This window comes from Tursiops truncatus, chromosome 21 (assembly GCF_011762595.2).
Source record: "Tursiops truncatus isolate mTurTru1 chromosome 21, mTurTru1.mat.Y, whole genome shotgun sequence".
NCBI classification, from domain to species: Eukaryota; Metazoa; Chordata; class Mammalia; order Artiodactyla; family Delphinidae; genus Tursiops; species Tursiops truncatus.
In genome coordinates this window covers 4785843-4803134 of record NC_047054.1, presented here as the reverse complement: position 1 = coordinate 4803134, position 17292 = coordinate 4785843, and the positions used below count along the sequence as shown (strand labels likewise).

General features: G+C 39.9%; 1 protein-coding gene across 8 annotated transcripts in view; it reads left to right on the top strand.

Moving 5' to 3' along the window:
- The window catches only part of NEIL3 (nei like DNA glycosylase 3), a 109645-nt gene that overhangs the window by 43830 nt on the left and 48523 nt on the right, over window positions 1-17292 (top strand). For 2 of the 8 annotated variants that reach the window (XM_073798702.1, XM_073798701.1), the window contains exon 1: window positions 14184-14415. The exons of 2 other annotated variants lie outside the window; for them this stretch is intronic. In XM_073798702.1, the coding sequence (XP_073654803.1) occupies window positions 14260-14415 (156 nt within the window). In that variant the 5' untranslated portion in view covers window positions 14184-14259. Of the gene's footprint in view, window positions 1-14183; window positions 14416-17292 lie in introns of those variants that run through there. 4 more of the 8 variants (XM_033848834.2, XM_033848833.2, XM_019921619.3 and 1 more) reach the window with 3 other exon arrangements.

Genomic DNA, 17292 nt, shown 5'->3' with positions numbered 1-17292 from the left:
ATTTCCAGCTTACTATGTAAATATCTTCACTTCCCCCAAGTAACTTTGCAGATAGGGAAAGCTATGTTATCTAGTTATAGCCAGTAAGGTATAGGCAGACATGTTTGGGGAAAGGATCCCTTCTCAAGACAAGACAAAGCCTTATGGGAAAGGCTTCTGGATCTTTCCCTTTCTTCCTGCCTGAGATCAGAATGTGATGGCTGGAGGGGCAGCAGCCATTATGCAAACATGAGTGCGAAGGCCACATTGCTGAGGAAGGCAGAATAGGAAACAGGAGTTTGAAGCCTTGATGATCTTGCAGGGCTTCAGCTACAGCAACCTTGGACTCCCTATCTACACAGTGTCTTGTATGTGAGAAAAAGAAGCCCTTTCTGTGTTTAAGCCACTGTTTTTCAGATTTTTTTCTAGCTCAAAGCCAAACATGATGTTCTGTAGAACATGTGTTATTGGTGGAATTGTTTTTAAATACATAACTTTTATATGGACTGGGAAACCAAAAAATTGGTGTGGGTCTTTTTCCCATGGTCTAGAATCAAACAGGCAGTGTCTCTGAGGTATGTGTGTGTTTATCAATGTGTACACATGCACACACATTTGTATATTTTATATATACACACACACATATATACCCACGTACATATGTAAATATAGTTATGTACCCATATATCTGGATGTTTGCTAGGTACTTGCATACACCTAGAAACACCTAGAAACACCTAGGTATATCGACTTGATTTGTTCTCACCATCAAGAGATATTTTTTAATTGGATAGGAAAAGAATACAATACTATGAGAAGTACAAATCTGAAATCTTAGATATAAGTGTCAGGAAGTTATAGGTCCCCAGGTAATGTATGAGTCATAGGGTTAGGGGGGTTGATACTTTCAGGCCAAAAGTTGACCAAAGGAGTTAGTTCCTCATGTCTTTAACTTCATGCTCTTAATTCCATTATATAAAATAAGTTAAGCCTCTGTTTTCCAAACCTCTTTAGTTCATGGACATGGACACTTAAAATCATAGAGTTGGAAGGGACTTGAGAGATCACCTGGTCCAAATCCTCTGATTTTATGGATAATGAAGCTGAGATCCCAAAACACAGGTGATTTGTCTTGTGCTGGGAATGTATCAGTAGCTGAGCTAACACCCAAACCCTTTTTCCTGACTTTCATTCAGGCTCCACGTCAGCAGACACACAAGTCAGTGTGTTTTCCAGACTCAGGACCCCTCTCCTGTAATGCAGGTCCCTGCATGTGTCAGCATCTATTTGGGTCCTTTGTGTCACTTCCATGGGACTTGAGAACAAGGGCAGCAGCTACAAGCACGATGGCACTCATGTTGCTTTGGTGCCTGTGAGTAACAAAGTCCTTTGTCTCCCACCCAAGTCTCAAGTCTTCTGAATCTATGAAACAGGAATAGGCTAATTTATTAACCTGTAGGTCAGATAAGATCAGTTGCCAGGCTGGATATAAGGCTCATAGAAAAAGTTGGGGATTAACTCCTTTTCTATTTTATGTGAAATTATCTGCAGGATTTGCGTTATTTCCTTTTTTTAAGTTTGATAGAATTCACCAATAAAGCCATTTGAGACTCACGTTCTACGTGTGGTTAAGATTCTTTTTTTTTTTTTTAAATTTTTACTGGAGTATAGCTGCTTTACAATGTTGTGTTAGTTTCTACTGTACAGCAAAGTGAATCAGCTATATGTATACATATATCCCCTCTTTTTTGGATTTCCTTCCCATTTAGGTCACCACAGAGCACTGAGTAGAGTTCCCTTTGATTCAACTCCATTATTATGGGGCTACTCAGATTTTCTATTTTGTTAGCTTTGGTAACTTGCTTTTAAAGGAATTCGTCCACCTCATCTAAATTGTCATATATGTTGGTATATGGTTGTTCAAAATATTCCCTTATTATTCCTTTAATATCTATAATATATGGAAAAAACCAAACTCTCATTTATTTCTGAAAGAAATAGTTTTGGTTTTCTTTTTAACTTTCTTGTCTTTATCAAAAGAAATATTTTATTAACGTTTTCAGAGGACTTACTTTTGGTTTTGTGAATTTCCTCCATTGTTTGCTTTATATTACTTGATCTCCACTCTTATGTTTATTATTTTTGTCCTTTTATATATTTGGGTTCAAATTGCTTGTCTTTTTCTAGATTCTTAAGGTGGAAATTTAGAGTGATCTTAAGTCTTTTTTCTTTCCTAATTTAAGAATTTCCCTTTACTGCTTTAGCAACATCCCACAGCATCCTGTAACATTTCATAGGCTATATTTTCATTATAGTTTTTCTCAAATCAAGTTTTCATTTTCTTTGTGATTTTTTCCCCTTGACTTCTTTGATATTTAGAAGGGAGTTCTTTAATTTCCAAACGTCTAGGCTTATCTAGATGTGTTATTGATTTCTAATTTGAGTCTGTTACTGTCAGTTAACATGCTTTAAAAATCAAGCCTTTTAAGTTTATTGAATGTGTTTCTTTCCCAGCATAGAGTTTCTCTTGGAGATTTTACTGTATGCACTTGACAAGGGATGTTAAAAATCTCCATTAGGTTTGTCCTATTAGTTCTACCAGTGTTTGCTTTGGGCTTTTTGTTATCCACACGGTTTATCCCTGAAGTTTCAGGTCTCAGCGCCGCCCCACATGAAGAATGACGCCAGACTTGCTTTTCTTTCCTTTTTTTTTTTAACATCTTTATTGGGGTATAATTGCTTTACAGTGGTGTGTTAGTTTCTGCTTTATAACAAAGTGAATCAGTTATACATATGTTCCCATATCTCTTCCCTCTTGCGTCTCCCTCCCTCCCACCCTCCGTATCCCACCCCTCCAGGCGGTCCCAAAGCACGGAGCTGATATCCCTGTGCTATGCGGCTGCTTCCCACTAGCTATCTACCTAACGTTTGTTAGTGTATATATGTCCATGCCTCTCTCTCGCTTTGTCACAGCTCACCTTTCCCCCTCCCCATATCCTCAAGTCCGTTCTCCAGTAGGTCTGTGTCTTTATTGCTGTCTTACCCCTAGGTTCTTCATGACATTTTTTTTCTTAGATTCCACATATATGTGTTAGCATATGGTATTTGTCTTTCTCTTTCTGACTTACTTCACTCTGTATGACTCTTGCTTTTGACTTTGCATCCGGGCTGGCAGCCTGACGCACCTGGGCAGCCTCTCCACGTGGACGGGTCGTGGGCGGTCATCATAGCTGTCGTTTGCGAGCCTGTGGAGCCATGGGCTCTGGAGCAGCAAGCTCTCGGAGTGTCGTTTTTCCCCGAGAACTTCAGCTCTGTGCACCAGGGCTGTGTTGAACAAAATCTACTTACACTCAAGCAAAATAAGGACAGGAGGGCACGGTGTACAAAACAGCAGTGGGAACGTCACGGCAGTGCCGGCTCAGAACGGGCACCTGGTCAATATGCCGCACAGGGGCTCAGCATGCTGTTGCCTACCCGGGAGCCACGCTCCCCTTTGTTTTTACTAAAAGAACCCTTGTTTTCAGCTTTTACTGGCAATGCAGCCAAAAAACAAACAAACAAACCAAAACAAACCGACCCTACCATTTCTCAGACTCTATTACAGCAAAGGCTGACGGTATGGCATAGCTTCGTCGGTGAGATTAGCTGGAACCTAACCAGGAATTCCTGTGTAGTTTTGCTTTCCTGACACAGGTGCCAGCCTTCCTCTTCATAGCTTTCTTATTCTTCCTGCTTGGAGTACAGAAGGGGGGTCAGAGGTATCTCGCAACCGTGAAGTAACCGTGCGAGTGAAGGAACGGAAAGACAAAATAAATCCAGGATGTTGATGCTATTACAAGGCTGCTACACCACCTGGCCTGCCTATGTCCAGGCTTACTGTATAAGAACAAGAAACCCCTATTTGGTTAAGCTGCTGTAATTGTGTTTGTGTTATATGCAGCTGAACTTTAAAAAGATAAAGTATTAAGAGACTGATTACGCTATCAGAAGCCAAATTCAAACTTCTGCCTGAGTTATACTTTCACAACTTTCTACTCTTCTAGAACAATTTCTTTAAAAAATAAACTTCAAAACTTTCTACGTTATCATGCAAAGAACTCAGTGCAGACTTTCACCCATTTGGCATCATTTTGGTAATCAGAAGTCCTCCAAGCAGTGGTTTTCTCTTTGAAATGTCACTCCTTTTTCTAAAATGAAACACTAAGTCCAGGCTATACAGAGGAAGATTGTTGACTGCCCTTCTGTAAAACAATTCGACTTCCTGCACAGTTTGAAAGACATTACAAGGTGAAGTTTGTACAAAATTATTTTCTTATCTGGTATCTCTGCAAATGTGTTTCTGTAACTGCCTTGGCCTTTTCACTCTGAGGTGACGTCAGGCTTAACCCTTTTCTCTTGGGGAGTTTTGAATTCCCAAAGTGCAGTGCGAATCCCTTCCGCATTAGCACTGAACCTCAGAAGCGAATTCCCACATGCGTGTGCTGGGGAATTAATCAACCCGTTCACAATCAAGCTTTCACATGAATATCTACTGATGTAAACTTCCACATCTGAGACGGAGAGCAGTTCCAGTCAGCATTTAGGATATGGCCCTGGACGCCCTGCTTGAGAGTTAGCAGAGGAAGAGAATGCATTGTTTCTCAGCTCTGCTAACTTAAATCTGAATATTTTGTGAAGGTGAGTGTGCTTATCCCTGAAAGATTATGAAACTTCTACTTGTGTGTGCACAGGGACACACACACACACACACACACACACACACTCGCATTTTCCAGTTGCTTCACGAATGAAAATAGTGGAACAGAAAAAAAACTAGGAGTCAATATATAGCAAGTAAGCAAAAAGTACAGAATTTGAAATATCTAATAGCTTTGGGTCTGATAAACTTTTCAAGTCTTGAGAGATTAATAATGGAAAATAGAGCCTGTTGTGAATTAATCACTAGTCCAAATGGGGTCCAAGCCAATAATAATTAGATCAGAAATGCCAAAGAATCCTTCTTGAGGTTTAACAGATAAACTTTGAGCCCTGTCTGCATAATAAGAACGATGTCAAAATATTGTTCTTGTTTTTTTAATGGGTTTCAAGACATCTACAAATTACTTAAGACTAAGTTTTTCTGTTGACTTGGGTAGCTGATTAAAATTATATATGCTAAATTATATATGCTATCACTTTGGCAAGAAGCGATCTTATATTTGTCTGCTGAACTGGGCCCTTCTGTTCTGCTAGGAATATAAATCTATTTTACTATATTATGCCCATTGTGTTCTCAATAAGACATCAAATACAATAGATTGGACTCAACCATCTCTTGAGATTTTTGTTTGTTCTGTTACAAAGGTAGAGATGGATACACATATAGCTGACGGGTTATCTCCCAGGTAGATAAATGTGATTGAGAAGGCTAGAGCATGCCCAACTGTCTCAAACAAGCTCACTGTATTTATATCTGACCTTTAGTTAATGATGTAACCTGCTTCTATATGGTCTGTCAAGCTCAGGATTGAGGATTGTTCCTTAAACTGTGCACACCTTTGGTTGCTTCATGCTAGCGAGGTCCATCTGTTGCTGTCATTTCACAGCTATCACAGCTACCTAACTTCACATCAGGCCCCAGTGCAATCCAGCCAAACTTGGAATGTCCACAAAGTATAGATAGCGTGGCTTAATGACAGAATGCAAGCATTTCTGTTTTAAACTCCAGGTCTTTTCTCAGACTCAAGACAATTTCCTGTGCTCTTCTTCTTTGTAGTGGCTCAGTCTCTGCTTGTCTTGTTTGCTGTCACCTCCCTCTCTGTTTTGCTTCCACTTCTCCAAATGCCTTGCCGTTCCTAAAAGAGCACACAGCCTGCTAAGGTCTTAAGAGTTTTCCAGTAACTCATTACATGAAACTGGCAGTCATTTGAAATAACAACAATGAATCTGCAATTAGGAAGATTGCAAACCTCTTGCAGTCTTCATCCTTGGTCTGAAATGACCAAGTCCCTGCCTAAGACCTGAAAGCTGTTAAGATTTCTGCGCTCAGCTTTTACTCCTTTAAGGAGGGCACCTCACTAAACCCTTCCCCACATTCTGACCCAATCAAGGCAAATAATAGTTGCCTTTTTTTTGCCTCAAGTGGCAATCCGCATCTTAAAATTATATTTCAAGTGTACAACATGATGATTTTTTCTTTCTTTTTTTTAGTTGGAGTATAATTGATTTACAATGTTGTGTTAGTTTCAGGTGTACAGCAAAGTGACTCAGTTATATATATATATATATTCTTTTTCAGATTCTTTTCTCTCATAGTTATTACAAAATACTGAGTATAATTTCCTGCGCAATGCCACATTTTTGAAGAAGGATATCCTTGATGTAACTTCTCACTAGAACAAATGTGGTTCCCGCACCAGAAATCTAATGTTTATAGTAATTACCTTCTGCGACCTGATTCCTTTCCGTCTTTCAGTTTGCTCAATAAAACTTAGTTTATGTTGACGTAGTTATTTTAATTCTTTTCATTAGTAATCTGATAGGAAACACCCTGCAAAAATGGTTGGCAACCAAATGACAGTGCCATGAAGCAAATGTATGAAAGCACTAATGTTCTTAATCTTTTCCAAAATTGCCAAATACTACATATTTCAAAATTCTACTATGAAGCTTTAAAGTTCACTTATCTTATGATGCATTGCACAACATATTTAACTGACTAAATAAGATATCTCTAGAAAATGCCATAGTACAGTTTTGGTATCCTTCTTTTTCTTCTTAGGTAACTAAATACCTCGGAGTTAGTTGAAATAAGGTCCTTTAGAGGTTAAGTGAAACTTTAAAAGGCAGATAATTTTATCATATAAAAGCTTCTCCAGAAAAAAATAAAAACTGCACGTCACTTTATGAGCTTAATATCTTGATATTAAAACTATATAAGGACAATACAAACGAAAAAGGAAAATAGTCTACTTCTAAACACAGATAAGAAAATACTAAATAAAATATTAGCCAAGTAAACATTGTTTGTTAAGAACAATACAGTGAATTTGTAGGAATTATCTCAGGAATGGTACAATGGCTTACCGATCAAAACTTTATCAATGTAATTCATCATGACAGTGGACTAAAAAAAAAACATTTATCACCTCAGTAGATACAGAAAAAGCATTTCATAAATTTTACACTTATTTAATGAGAAAACAAAAGAAACTAAGAAAACTGGGAGCAAATATGACGTCTTTAACTTAATAAAAGTCTTCATTGAAAAGACTCAGCTAGATAGTGTTTATTGAAGAAATTTTGAACTCAACAAAGCAAGGATATATTTTATCACCACTGCTATTCAGTATAGTACTGAAGGCTCTAACCAACACAATGAGACGAGGAAAATAATTAGCAATGATAAGAATTGGAAAGGAAGACATAAAACTGTCATTTGTAAATGATAAGATTATGTAGAAAACCCAACAGAATGAACAAATTAGTGTATCTAATAAAAGTTAAGTGAAATTGCCAGATACAAGATAAACTTTAAAGATTAATAGCGTTTTTCGACACCACTGGTCGCAAAATATTGGTTCCTCTAAAAGTTGATAAATAAACTTTAAAAAATGTATAATTCTTATCTTCAAAAAGCAAACTGACTCATTTTATGAGCCCAGTATGATCCCAGTGTTTATTTATAACCTGCAATTATGTACTTTACAAACAACATAGTGTAGAGATTGACAGCAAGATTGCCTTGGGTTCAAATCTTGATTCAGTCATTTACACCTGTGTGAACTTAGACAAGTTACATAACCACTCTCTGCCTCATTTTTCTTGCCTATAAAATGAGAAGAAAAAAATTACCACTTAGGATATTGTGAGGATTAAGTGAATTAATACTTGGAAAGCATTTGAATAGCACAAAGTTGGTGTCTCATAAAAATTAGCTATTATTATAATAATAATTATTATTATAGAACTAATGTATTAATACATTAGGTACTATTTGCCTAAAAATTAAAATGTTAAAATAAAATAAAAAATAAGTATTTATAGAAGTGCTAATATTTTCTTCTCTTCCTCAATTGGGTGTACTGGAGTCCAGCACCTTACATAGTAAAAACCAACCAAAAATATAAGAGAAGATAATATGCCACCAAAATATCAACCCAAACTATGAAATCCTAGGAATTAGACCAACGAAGAAAACACAACGTCTTCACAGAGACATTTATAAGATTTCTAAAGTTAATCGAATGAGACCTTAATAAAAGAAGGCATGTTAACATTGTAAAGCTATTAACAGTTTCCCATTTATCTATAAACTAAATGTATATATATAATCAGTATCTCAGAATTTGCAAGAGAACATGAAACTGATTTTAAATATAATGAAGTTTACACATTCATACAAAAGCTAATATAATTTTGAGAAGGAAGACTAAAAGTGGAAACTCATGAAATATTCAGACACATTATAATATCACAGGACTAAAAATAGTGTTGAATTGGTACCCGAACAGATAGATCAGTGAAACAGAATAGGAAGACCAAACAGACTTATGTACAAAGGATAACTGCATGTAACAATGATGGCATCATAGATAAAGGGCCTAAATGTAAACATAAATGTTTTAGTCAAATTTCCCGAGGGTAAGCTGCACAACGAACCATGCCAAGGTCTCAGTGGCTTCCAGCAATAGTCATTTTATTTCTCCCTCACAAGTTTATGATCAGATAAAAGAACTTGCATTCAGTCAGCCAAAGGTAGTCCAGTGGCCTGTCCTGACAATGGTGTGGTGAAGTCTATTCCTTTATAGGGACACGTGGTAGGAATGGGTTAATAATAGTGATATGAAGAAGTGAGTGGTAATTAGGAATAATAATCTATCATAATAAAACTATAAACAAAGTTAATAGAAAAATGTAGGAAGGTATTTTTATGACATTAAAATACCTTGGACTAGAGAGGGGAAGCACAAATCGTAACGTAAAATACTGATAAATTCGAATAAGTCAAAAGTAAAACTCTCAAGTTTTAGAGAAAGTTAGCTGATGTATGATGGACTGGGAAAGGAAGTTAGCATTATACAGACATTATTTCCTGGACTATAATAAGAACTCGCACATACCAAAAAAAGAACAAAAAAAAACTATAGGTTTCAGGAGAGTAGAATTTTTTTTCCTGCATCAATCACTGTTGTGTCTCCAGTGCTCAGATAAGTGCCTGGCAATGTTGACACCTGCTTACTGTTTATTCTGCATCAAGATTCACTTCCCATCTGTCCTGTTCTCCGAGACAGATACACTAATTTCCTATTGCTGCTCTAAGTAGTTCACGTTTAGCAGCTTACAATAACACAAATTTATTCTCTAACTTTTCTGAAGGGCAAAAGTCCCACAGCAGTCTTACGGGCCTGGAGTCAAGGTGTCAACAGGGCTGCTCCTTTTGGAGGTCGCCTGCGTTCCTTGTTCCCTCCTCCGTCTTCAAAAGCATCATCCATCTCCTTCACTGACTGGGTCTGTCCTCACATTACCTTTTCTGTCTTTGACCCTCGTGCCGCCTGTTATCAGACCCTTGTGATTACACTGGGTGCATTCAGAGAATTCAGGATCATCTCCTCATTTCACAATCCTTAATTCAATCACATCTGTCAAATCCCTTTTGCCCTTTAAGGAAACGTGTTCACAAATTCCACGGATTAGGTCATGAACACGTTAGGGTTGGGGGGAGCCTTATTCAGCCTGCCGCACCGGGCTTTCTCAGCCTTGGTACTGGTAACGCTTTCTCGACTGGGTAATTAACGATCTGCTGTGGTGGCTTGCCCTGCGCGCTGTTAGATATTTAGTAGCATCCCTGCCCTCGACCCATGAGATGCCGGTAGTACCTCTCCCCCTAGTTGTGACCAAATGTCACCGGTTGAGACCCACTGCTTCACACCATACTGGGGATCATTTAATAAAGCAAAGCTAAGCATGTCCATCTCCTGCATAGAATTCTCTATTTGTTCCTCTATTACTTTCAACAGAAGACCCATACTTCTTAGCATACCATTCAGGTTTTCCATCATCTGGCTTTGCTGACTTCTCTCGGCCCCATCTGCCTTCACTCCCTATCCTCTTGTCCTCCAGATACTCTTGTGGTCCCCCCAAATATGAGGTTCTCTCACACCTCCTGGCGTTGTAAAATAGGTTTCCCCCTATCTGCCTAAAAATCCCCTTCTCCTATCCTTTATGCAACAAACTTTTATTTATGTCTCCTCAAAATTTAGCAGAGATGTCGGAAAACCGAGGTCTCCTCCCTGTGTCTGCCGGGAGCACCCTGAGGTTACCTGTCAGCATGCTGGTGTTTATTTCCTCTTCTCGCTGCACTAGTTGGTGAGCTGTTTAGATCTCTGACTTATATCTGTATCCATGGATCCAGCACTCTTCCTGCAACAAATTAGGTGCCCAATAATCGCATTGCTTTTTGAATGAATGAATAAATGGCGGATTTCATGCCTCAACTTGAATATGCTCTCCAGTGCCTGAGACCGATGAAGAATATTGCTCCAAGATATTGACAAAAAATAACCTGCTTTTCTATTTCAAAATAGAAAATGAATTAATTCTCCTGTCCTCTCTCATGGAGAGAACCCCTCACAAAGAGATTATCTGGGCTCTTTTATGAGTGTTTAATAACTATTTAGTTATTATTTTCCCCAAAATTAAGTTCATGCTCAGAAACTACCTTTGCTTACTAAATATGCTTAAATTAAGCAATAAATTAGAAAAATCCCTTCCATGGAGAATCTGGCAAAACCAAAGCACCCAGTCCTAGATTTCACATCACTGTGAAAAGGCTAGGTATGTCAGGGCGGTTTCGTGAGTTACCCAGAAGCCCATGGTTGATTCTGCAATTTAGATTTTGGCTTTGCAAGCAGAAAACTGTCACCTGGCGCTTCCAGCCTTCGCAATGGAACAAAATGCACTGCTTTGCAAAGTCCCAGCATTTGGTATATGCTTCAAACAATGAAAGCGTCAAAAATGGTTTCTGCTGCTGTGCATTTTATTCTTCTTGTAATCTAACGTTAGAAGTTTCTCTTAATGGGTACAAACTGGAGACTCTTTAGTAAATACCACTGAAAACACCTGCACGTAATGTTCACTAATGACTGTTTCCTCTATTCAGAGCTAAAATTAAGAGGGTGTTCAGAGAGGATGGATGTTATCTCTCTACCTGTTAAATATATTCAAGTTATTTATGTAAAACACAGAAATTAACGAAATTTCCCCCGTGCTACATTTTTATCATTCCAACTAAAAATCTGCACACAGACCTTGTAAGGAGAAGGGTAAAAACAAAGTTTCATTATCCAGAATATGTTAAAACTTAATATGCTGAAGGAAGGTTTTGAGATTGCCTTTAGTCCCCATATAAGGCTGACTAAAAGGTGCTTTTCCTCTAAACCACCATTTCATAAGTCGTTCCCAAAAATATTTGATTGAGGGCTAGTGTCATGTAAGTGATGTTGGTGAAAGCATTTGGCTAAGACCTTGGCTTGCCTGGTTGAATCCCACCTCTGTGACCTTGAGCATGTTACCTAACCTCTCCGTGACCCTCTCCGTTCCTTCATTTGTAAAGTGTACCCGGAAGGTTTCTTAGAGGGTATGCATTCAATTAGGACTTAAAAATTGGGAGAATTTCAGTAAACTGGGATGAAGACAAGGATACAAAAAGGTGAGAGTAACAGCATGAGCAAAGAAACAAAGTACAGAGCATATTCTGGGCAGAGCAAATCGAATTTATCTTAATTCCTTGAATTTGTAGTGTGTAGTGTTTTCAAAGTGCTTTCATATATGTTATGCTATTTGGGAATTAAAACAAAAAACAAATCATGTGGAGGTTTATAAGAAATGTATATTTTATTTTACATAAGAAAAAAATGTGTTTTAGAGAAAATGAATGACTTTTATAATGTCATCAAGTAATAAATAATGCTTAAGAAGAAATCGAGTCTATGCCAGGGAAGGTTTGCTTGCGATGGTGAGATGACTGTTTATAAACACTGCAGATGCAGAGTGCATGCGATTTCACCCTTAATTGCATGTAAGGAAGGATAAAAAAGAGAAGTATCCAAAGACTCAGAGTCTCGTCACAGATAAACAAAATCTGGCTTGGCCTTGCAGGGGCACATCAATGACGTCTCTCAGTGTCTTCAGTGTTCCTCCCCAGCTCTTACTCAGCTCTCTGGAGAATGGTAAACCTAATTCAAGTTAAAAGATTTTATTTGATCCAAATGTGCCCCAGTACACAACAGCTAAAGAGAATAAGTTCATGATGAATCAATCAGATGAATGAAGATTGTGATGGCATTAAAATATGTTCACAAGGTATTTGGTACTCCTCCCTTCCAGGGATAAAGCTTAATTCCCCTCCTTTACCCGTTGTGGGCTGTACCGAATGACTGGATTCTAATGAACTGAAGGAGTGAAGGTGTGGGCGTGCCACTTCAGAGACTAGGTAGTAAAGGCCATTACAGTACAGCTTCCTCCTTGCCTTCCGGCTTGGATCACACACGGTGGGGATGTCACCTGCCATGTCAGGAAAACAGCCAAGCAACCCTATGGAGAGACCCATAAAATGAGAAACCAAAGCCTTCTGCCAACAGCTATGCAAGAGAGCCATCTCAGAAGTGGATCTCCCAGCTACAATCAAACCTTAAATGACTGCAGCCCTGGCCAATGTCTTGGCTGTAATTGCTTGACAAGCACTGAGCAAGCACCACTGAGCCAGACCCCTGCCAACTTTTTGACCTGCAGAAACTTTGAAATAACAAATGGGACAATTTGTTAGGTAGCAAAAAATAATGAATAAAAAGGTAAACGTGAATAAGGTGTGTGAGAATTGTTTTCCATCAAAGGGCAGAGATTATGACTGAATCTGGGTTGTAGGGAATAGGATTCTTCCTTGATTATTTAGTAACTTGACCTAAAGAGTAAACAACAATTAAACAAGGGCTTCCCTGGTGGCGCAGTGGTTAAGAATCCGTCTGCCCATGCAGAGGAAACGGGTTCGAGCCCTGGGCCGGGAAGATCCCACATGCCTTGGAGCAGCTAAGCCCGTGGGCCACAACTACTGAGGCTGTGCTCTAGAGCCCGTGAGCCACAACTGCTGAAGCCCATGTGCCTAGAGTCCTTGCTCTGCAACAAGAAAGCCACCGCAGTGAGAAACCTGAACACCTCACTGCAACTAGAGAAAGCCCACATGCAGCAATGAAGACCCAACACAGCCAAAAATAAATAAATTTATTAAAAAAAACAAAAATTAAGCAAGGAAGTACAAAGAATTCTGAACCTGAGCCAGCTAACTTTTGACCACTAATCTCTCCCTACAGAAAGACTTATTACTTTTCAAATTTTTGAATTCAAGTCTTTAGTAATATATTCTAATTCAAGTCTCTACTACATATATTTTTCTGGTTTAACGACAGCAGTGGTATGCTTATTAAATCACTTATAAATTGACACTGTGTTCTAATGTGCTGTGTTTTAATTTTCAAAAATGATTCGATTTTTTCATTTTTTAAAAAAATTGTATGGAGTCCTTGTCTTTATGTATTTACATGCACACATCCTTGTGTAAATTTGAAAAGCTATGCATTACCCTCTGATTTATATAGAGCCCTGACTTTTACAAAGCAATTTCAAATAGCGTTCATCCCAAAATAGAATTGTTGCATGAATTTGGGTAGGGTCTCGCTATATTTTAATATACACACTAAAATATATTTGGCATATAAGGCCCCGTTTTCTAAGACATGCTAAACCTATAAGAGAAAAAGCAAAAGCTGCTTGCTCTAAACCCTCCCCTGACTCCCTCTGCGTCCACCCACGTCCAAAGAGGGCAAGCAAAGTCCTGCCAGGCAACCTTGGATTTTAGGACAGAATAAGAGGATAAGGTACAAAATATGGGTGTACAGAGCAGCTCAGAGACAAAGGCAAAACCTCAAAGCAAAGAACAAGTTGGAGCTTCTGAGGTTCCAACTGCCTCCGCTTTTACGACTCAGCCCCGGTGGGTGGCAGATGGGCTGCGCCAGCGCTCACGTTTCGTTCTCTGCAATCCCCGTCCGGGCCCGGGGCGCTGAGCCACTGCGCCTGCGCCCGGGAGCCCTGCCCGCGGACGGGGGCGGGGCTTCCGGGGCGGGGCCGGGCGCGCGGGAGATTTGAGTCTCCTCGGGGCCGAGGTACGCGCTCGCGCAGACGTGAGGTTGCGCGGCAGTTTTCTCAGCAGGGCCGTGCAGCATAGTGGGGCACAGGGCGGCCCGGGAGATGGTGGAAGGACCGGGCTGTACTCTCAATGGAGAGAAGATTCGGGCGCGAGTGCGCCCGGGCCAGGCAGTGACGGACATGCGGGGCCGAGCGCTGCAGAGCCCGGGGGGGCCCGGCTCGCCGCCCTCGGCCTCTGGGGCTGCGGGCTCCTCACAGGTAAGCCGCTCCTATATCTTGCGAGGGGACCAGCAAGGCGAAGTGGAATAAAAACCCCATCGGGTTTCCAGGGTCCAAAGAGTCATCTCTTTGCTCTGGCTCAGGCTCCCTGGGGCCCCGCGTTCCCGAAAGCTGACCTTGACTTCACCGGAGGGAGAAGGCCGGCTATTGCGCCTGCGCAGTTGAGAGCTGCTGGGCCGCTGGGCTGCTGGGCTAAGGCTGTCGTGGAGAGGCCCGGGCGGGGAGTGATGGAAGGTGTTTTATTCCAGGTCGCTTAACTTCTTTACAGCCCAGCGAAAGGTGGTTCCTTCTGTGTAGAGCTGCATTTTCTGCTGTTAATGTTATCAGATCTCCGCAACCCCTGACGTGTTTTTTCTTCACATTTTTAAGACAATAAGCTTTGTAGGATAAAATTCTAGCTTCTCGCTTGCCTAATATTCTGCAATTGAAAATGTATCACAACTAATATATAATTCTGAAATTTCACATAGAAGATTTAGCACCAACCTTCCCACTCAATATTGCCGTCTAATGAAGGGGCAGTGAAACCCATTTTGGTTCCCTTAAGTGGATTTTTTGCTTTTTAAAGGAAATTGTAGCACAGCTTCTTGCCACTCAGGCATGCATTCCAGATGGTGTGGTATTCATTTGGTAAGAATTTAGAACTAAATTAGAATTTAGAATTTAGAACTAAGAATATTCTGATTAAGCCATCGTGCCTTAAAAGCCTTTTAGATGTACGGACGATTGTATTTCATGGATGCAGGCAGTATTGTGCCGTACTTCAATTTCTCCTGCAAAGCTTCATCGTAGCCTTTGGTCCTGGAAGAAAAAGTTGCCTGCTATGAAATTAGCATCTGCTTACAACTCGAAAGAAATGAGGTTCTAAGTCTGAGAAAATAAATTTTCAAACTTGGAAGAGTTAGTTTTGCATCTCCTTCCAGTTGCCAGTGTATTTTATTTATTTTTGACTTTATATGTCACTTAGTACTCTGCACCTATTCTTTTATTGTAGCGTTTCTCTCAAAATCATTTCAGGGTACCACAGAGATGGATCTTGAGTGGTCTCTTAAGAATATTAATGTTTAGAAAAATCACTCATTCGACAAAATTTTGAATACTCAAGGAACCAGGGAGGAACAAAAACGAACACCATCTTGTGAAGTCTATTCTTTAGTTGGGTAGATACGCAGACATTCATGAAGTAAGAACAGAAAGAAATATAAATTGATAACTTCTCTAAAGAAGAGATACACGGTTCCATAAGAACTTACAGGAAGTTCAGGGAAAGCTTTGCTGAGAAAGTAACAGTTAAGCTGAGGTATGAAGGGTGAGGAGACCTGAACTGAAGGTTGGCAGGCGGAATGCTTCAGGCAGAAGAATAGCAAAGGAAGAGAGCTGCGCATACGTGAGGGATGAAAGAAACCTGGTGTGGCTGGAAAAGAGAGGATGAGACAGAAGGAAGGTGGTTTGAAATAAGACAGGATTGGGATTGGTGAGTCGGAGTCAGACGCTGGGGATTTTTGTAGACCTGGGTAGGGAGTAATGGGGGTCTTTGAAAGGTGATAAGATCCATTGACACTTTGAAAAGATCACTCTACCTTGCAAAGGTAAGAAGAGTGGAGGAAAGGCAGGGTAGATGCCGCTTCCTCAGTTACACGAGGACTGTAGGAATCCCGGGAGGCCTGCCTGGACCTTGGAGGAGGGTGCTGGGGGCAGAGATGAAGAGAAGGGAACAGTCGCTATTTCGGAAGTAAAGGCAGTAGGGCTTGGTAACGATGGCATGACATGTTACAGATATCATCACTGACGTCATTCAACAATAATATATTTTGTATTAGGTCTTAAGCTCGCTCCCGAGGATACAAAGATGAGTTAGATAAACTTCCTTCTGTGAGAATCCCACTTAATGTTTTAACTAGACATCACCTCATTGGTATTTAGGCCCAAACAGCATGAACATTCCCTTTAGTTTGTGATTCTCTTTAGTAGCAAGGCATAAAGTGCTTTTGAAGAACTGTTGCATTTCATTTCGTTACAAGAAATAATAACCCAATGATAAAGGATTACCCTGCTTCTACAGAGGAGGAATGTGAAGCTCAGAGTGAGTTTAAATAATTAAGTTGCCCCAGATCACATGACTAGGAAGGGGTGAACCAGGGTTTGACCTCCCTGCTTTCAGACTCCAAAGCCTACACTCCTAACCATAGATCCCCTCAGTTATAAACGGTTCAGTAGGAAAATGGCTGATTCATTGTCAGGAACACCATATTGCTCAGCATATAGTGGTGATTACTTATTAACCAGCGAAGTGAGACCTTAGGTTTTTGTCTGTGTCTGCCACCATTTTTAGTCTTGTTCAGTTTGGTTGATTCTCGTACCTAATTTGATAATCCTAATGGCTACCATTCCCATGTTCACAGTGCAGCCTGATAATATAATACACATGCTTAGTCAGTGTTTGGGCAATTAGTATCACTTGGCAGCGTTACTAAATGAGCTATATACCCCTTAAGTAAACAGCCTTGAACGTAAAGCTGTTATGCTTAATACCTTGACATAAAGAGGTGTTAAAAGTTAGAAAAGGTCTTTATGATTGGGATCTCAGGAACCTGGTTCTGTGGGAACTGGCTTAGAAAATCAATATGGAATGAATAATCCCTTTGTGGTTATTGGGAATATTCTAAATATTTTGCCATGGCTTCACTTTCTGAGCCTTTGATCTAAAAAAATAATAATCTTTATCAACATGAAGGGTTCTTTGCATTTTAGAGGGTTGTTCGATCCATAGTAAATTGCATCAGAACATGGTAGGTTGTCACAGATCTCTGGCGTGATCATTACTGTAACAGGTAATGATCCCGTGTTTTCTAGGCC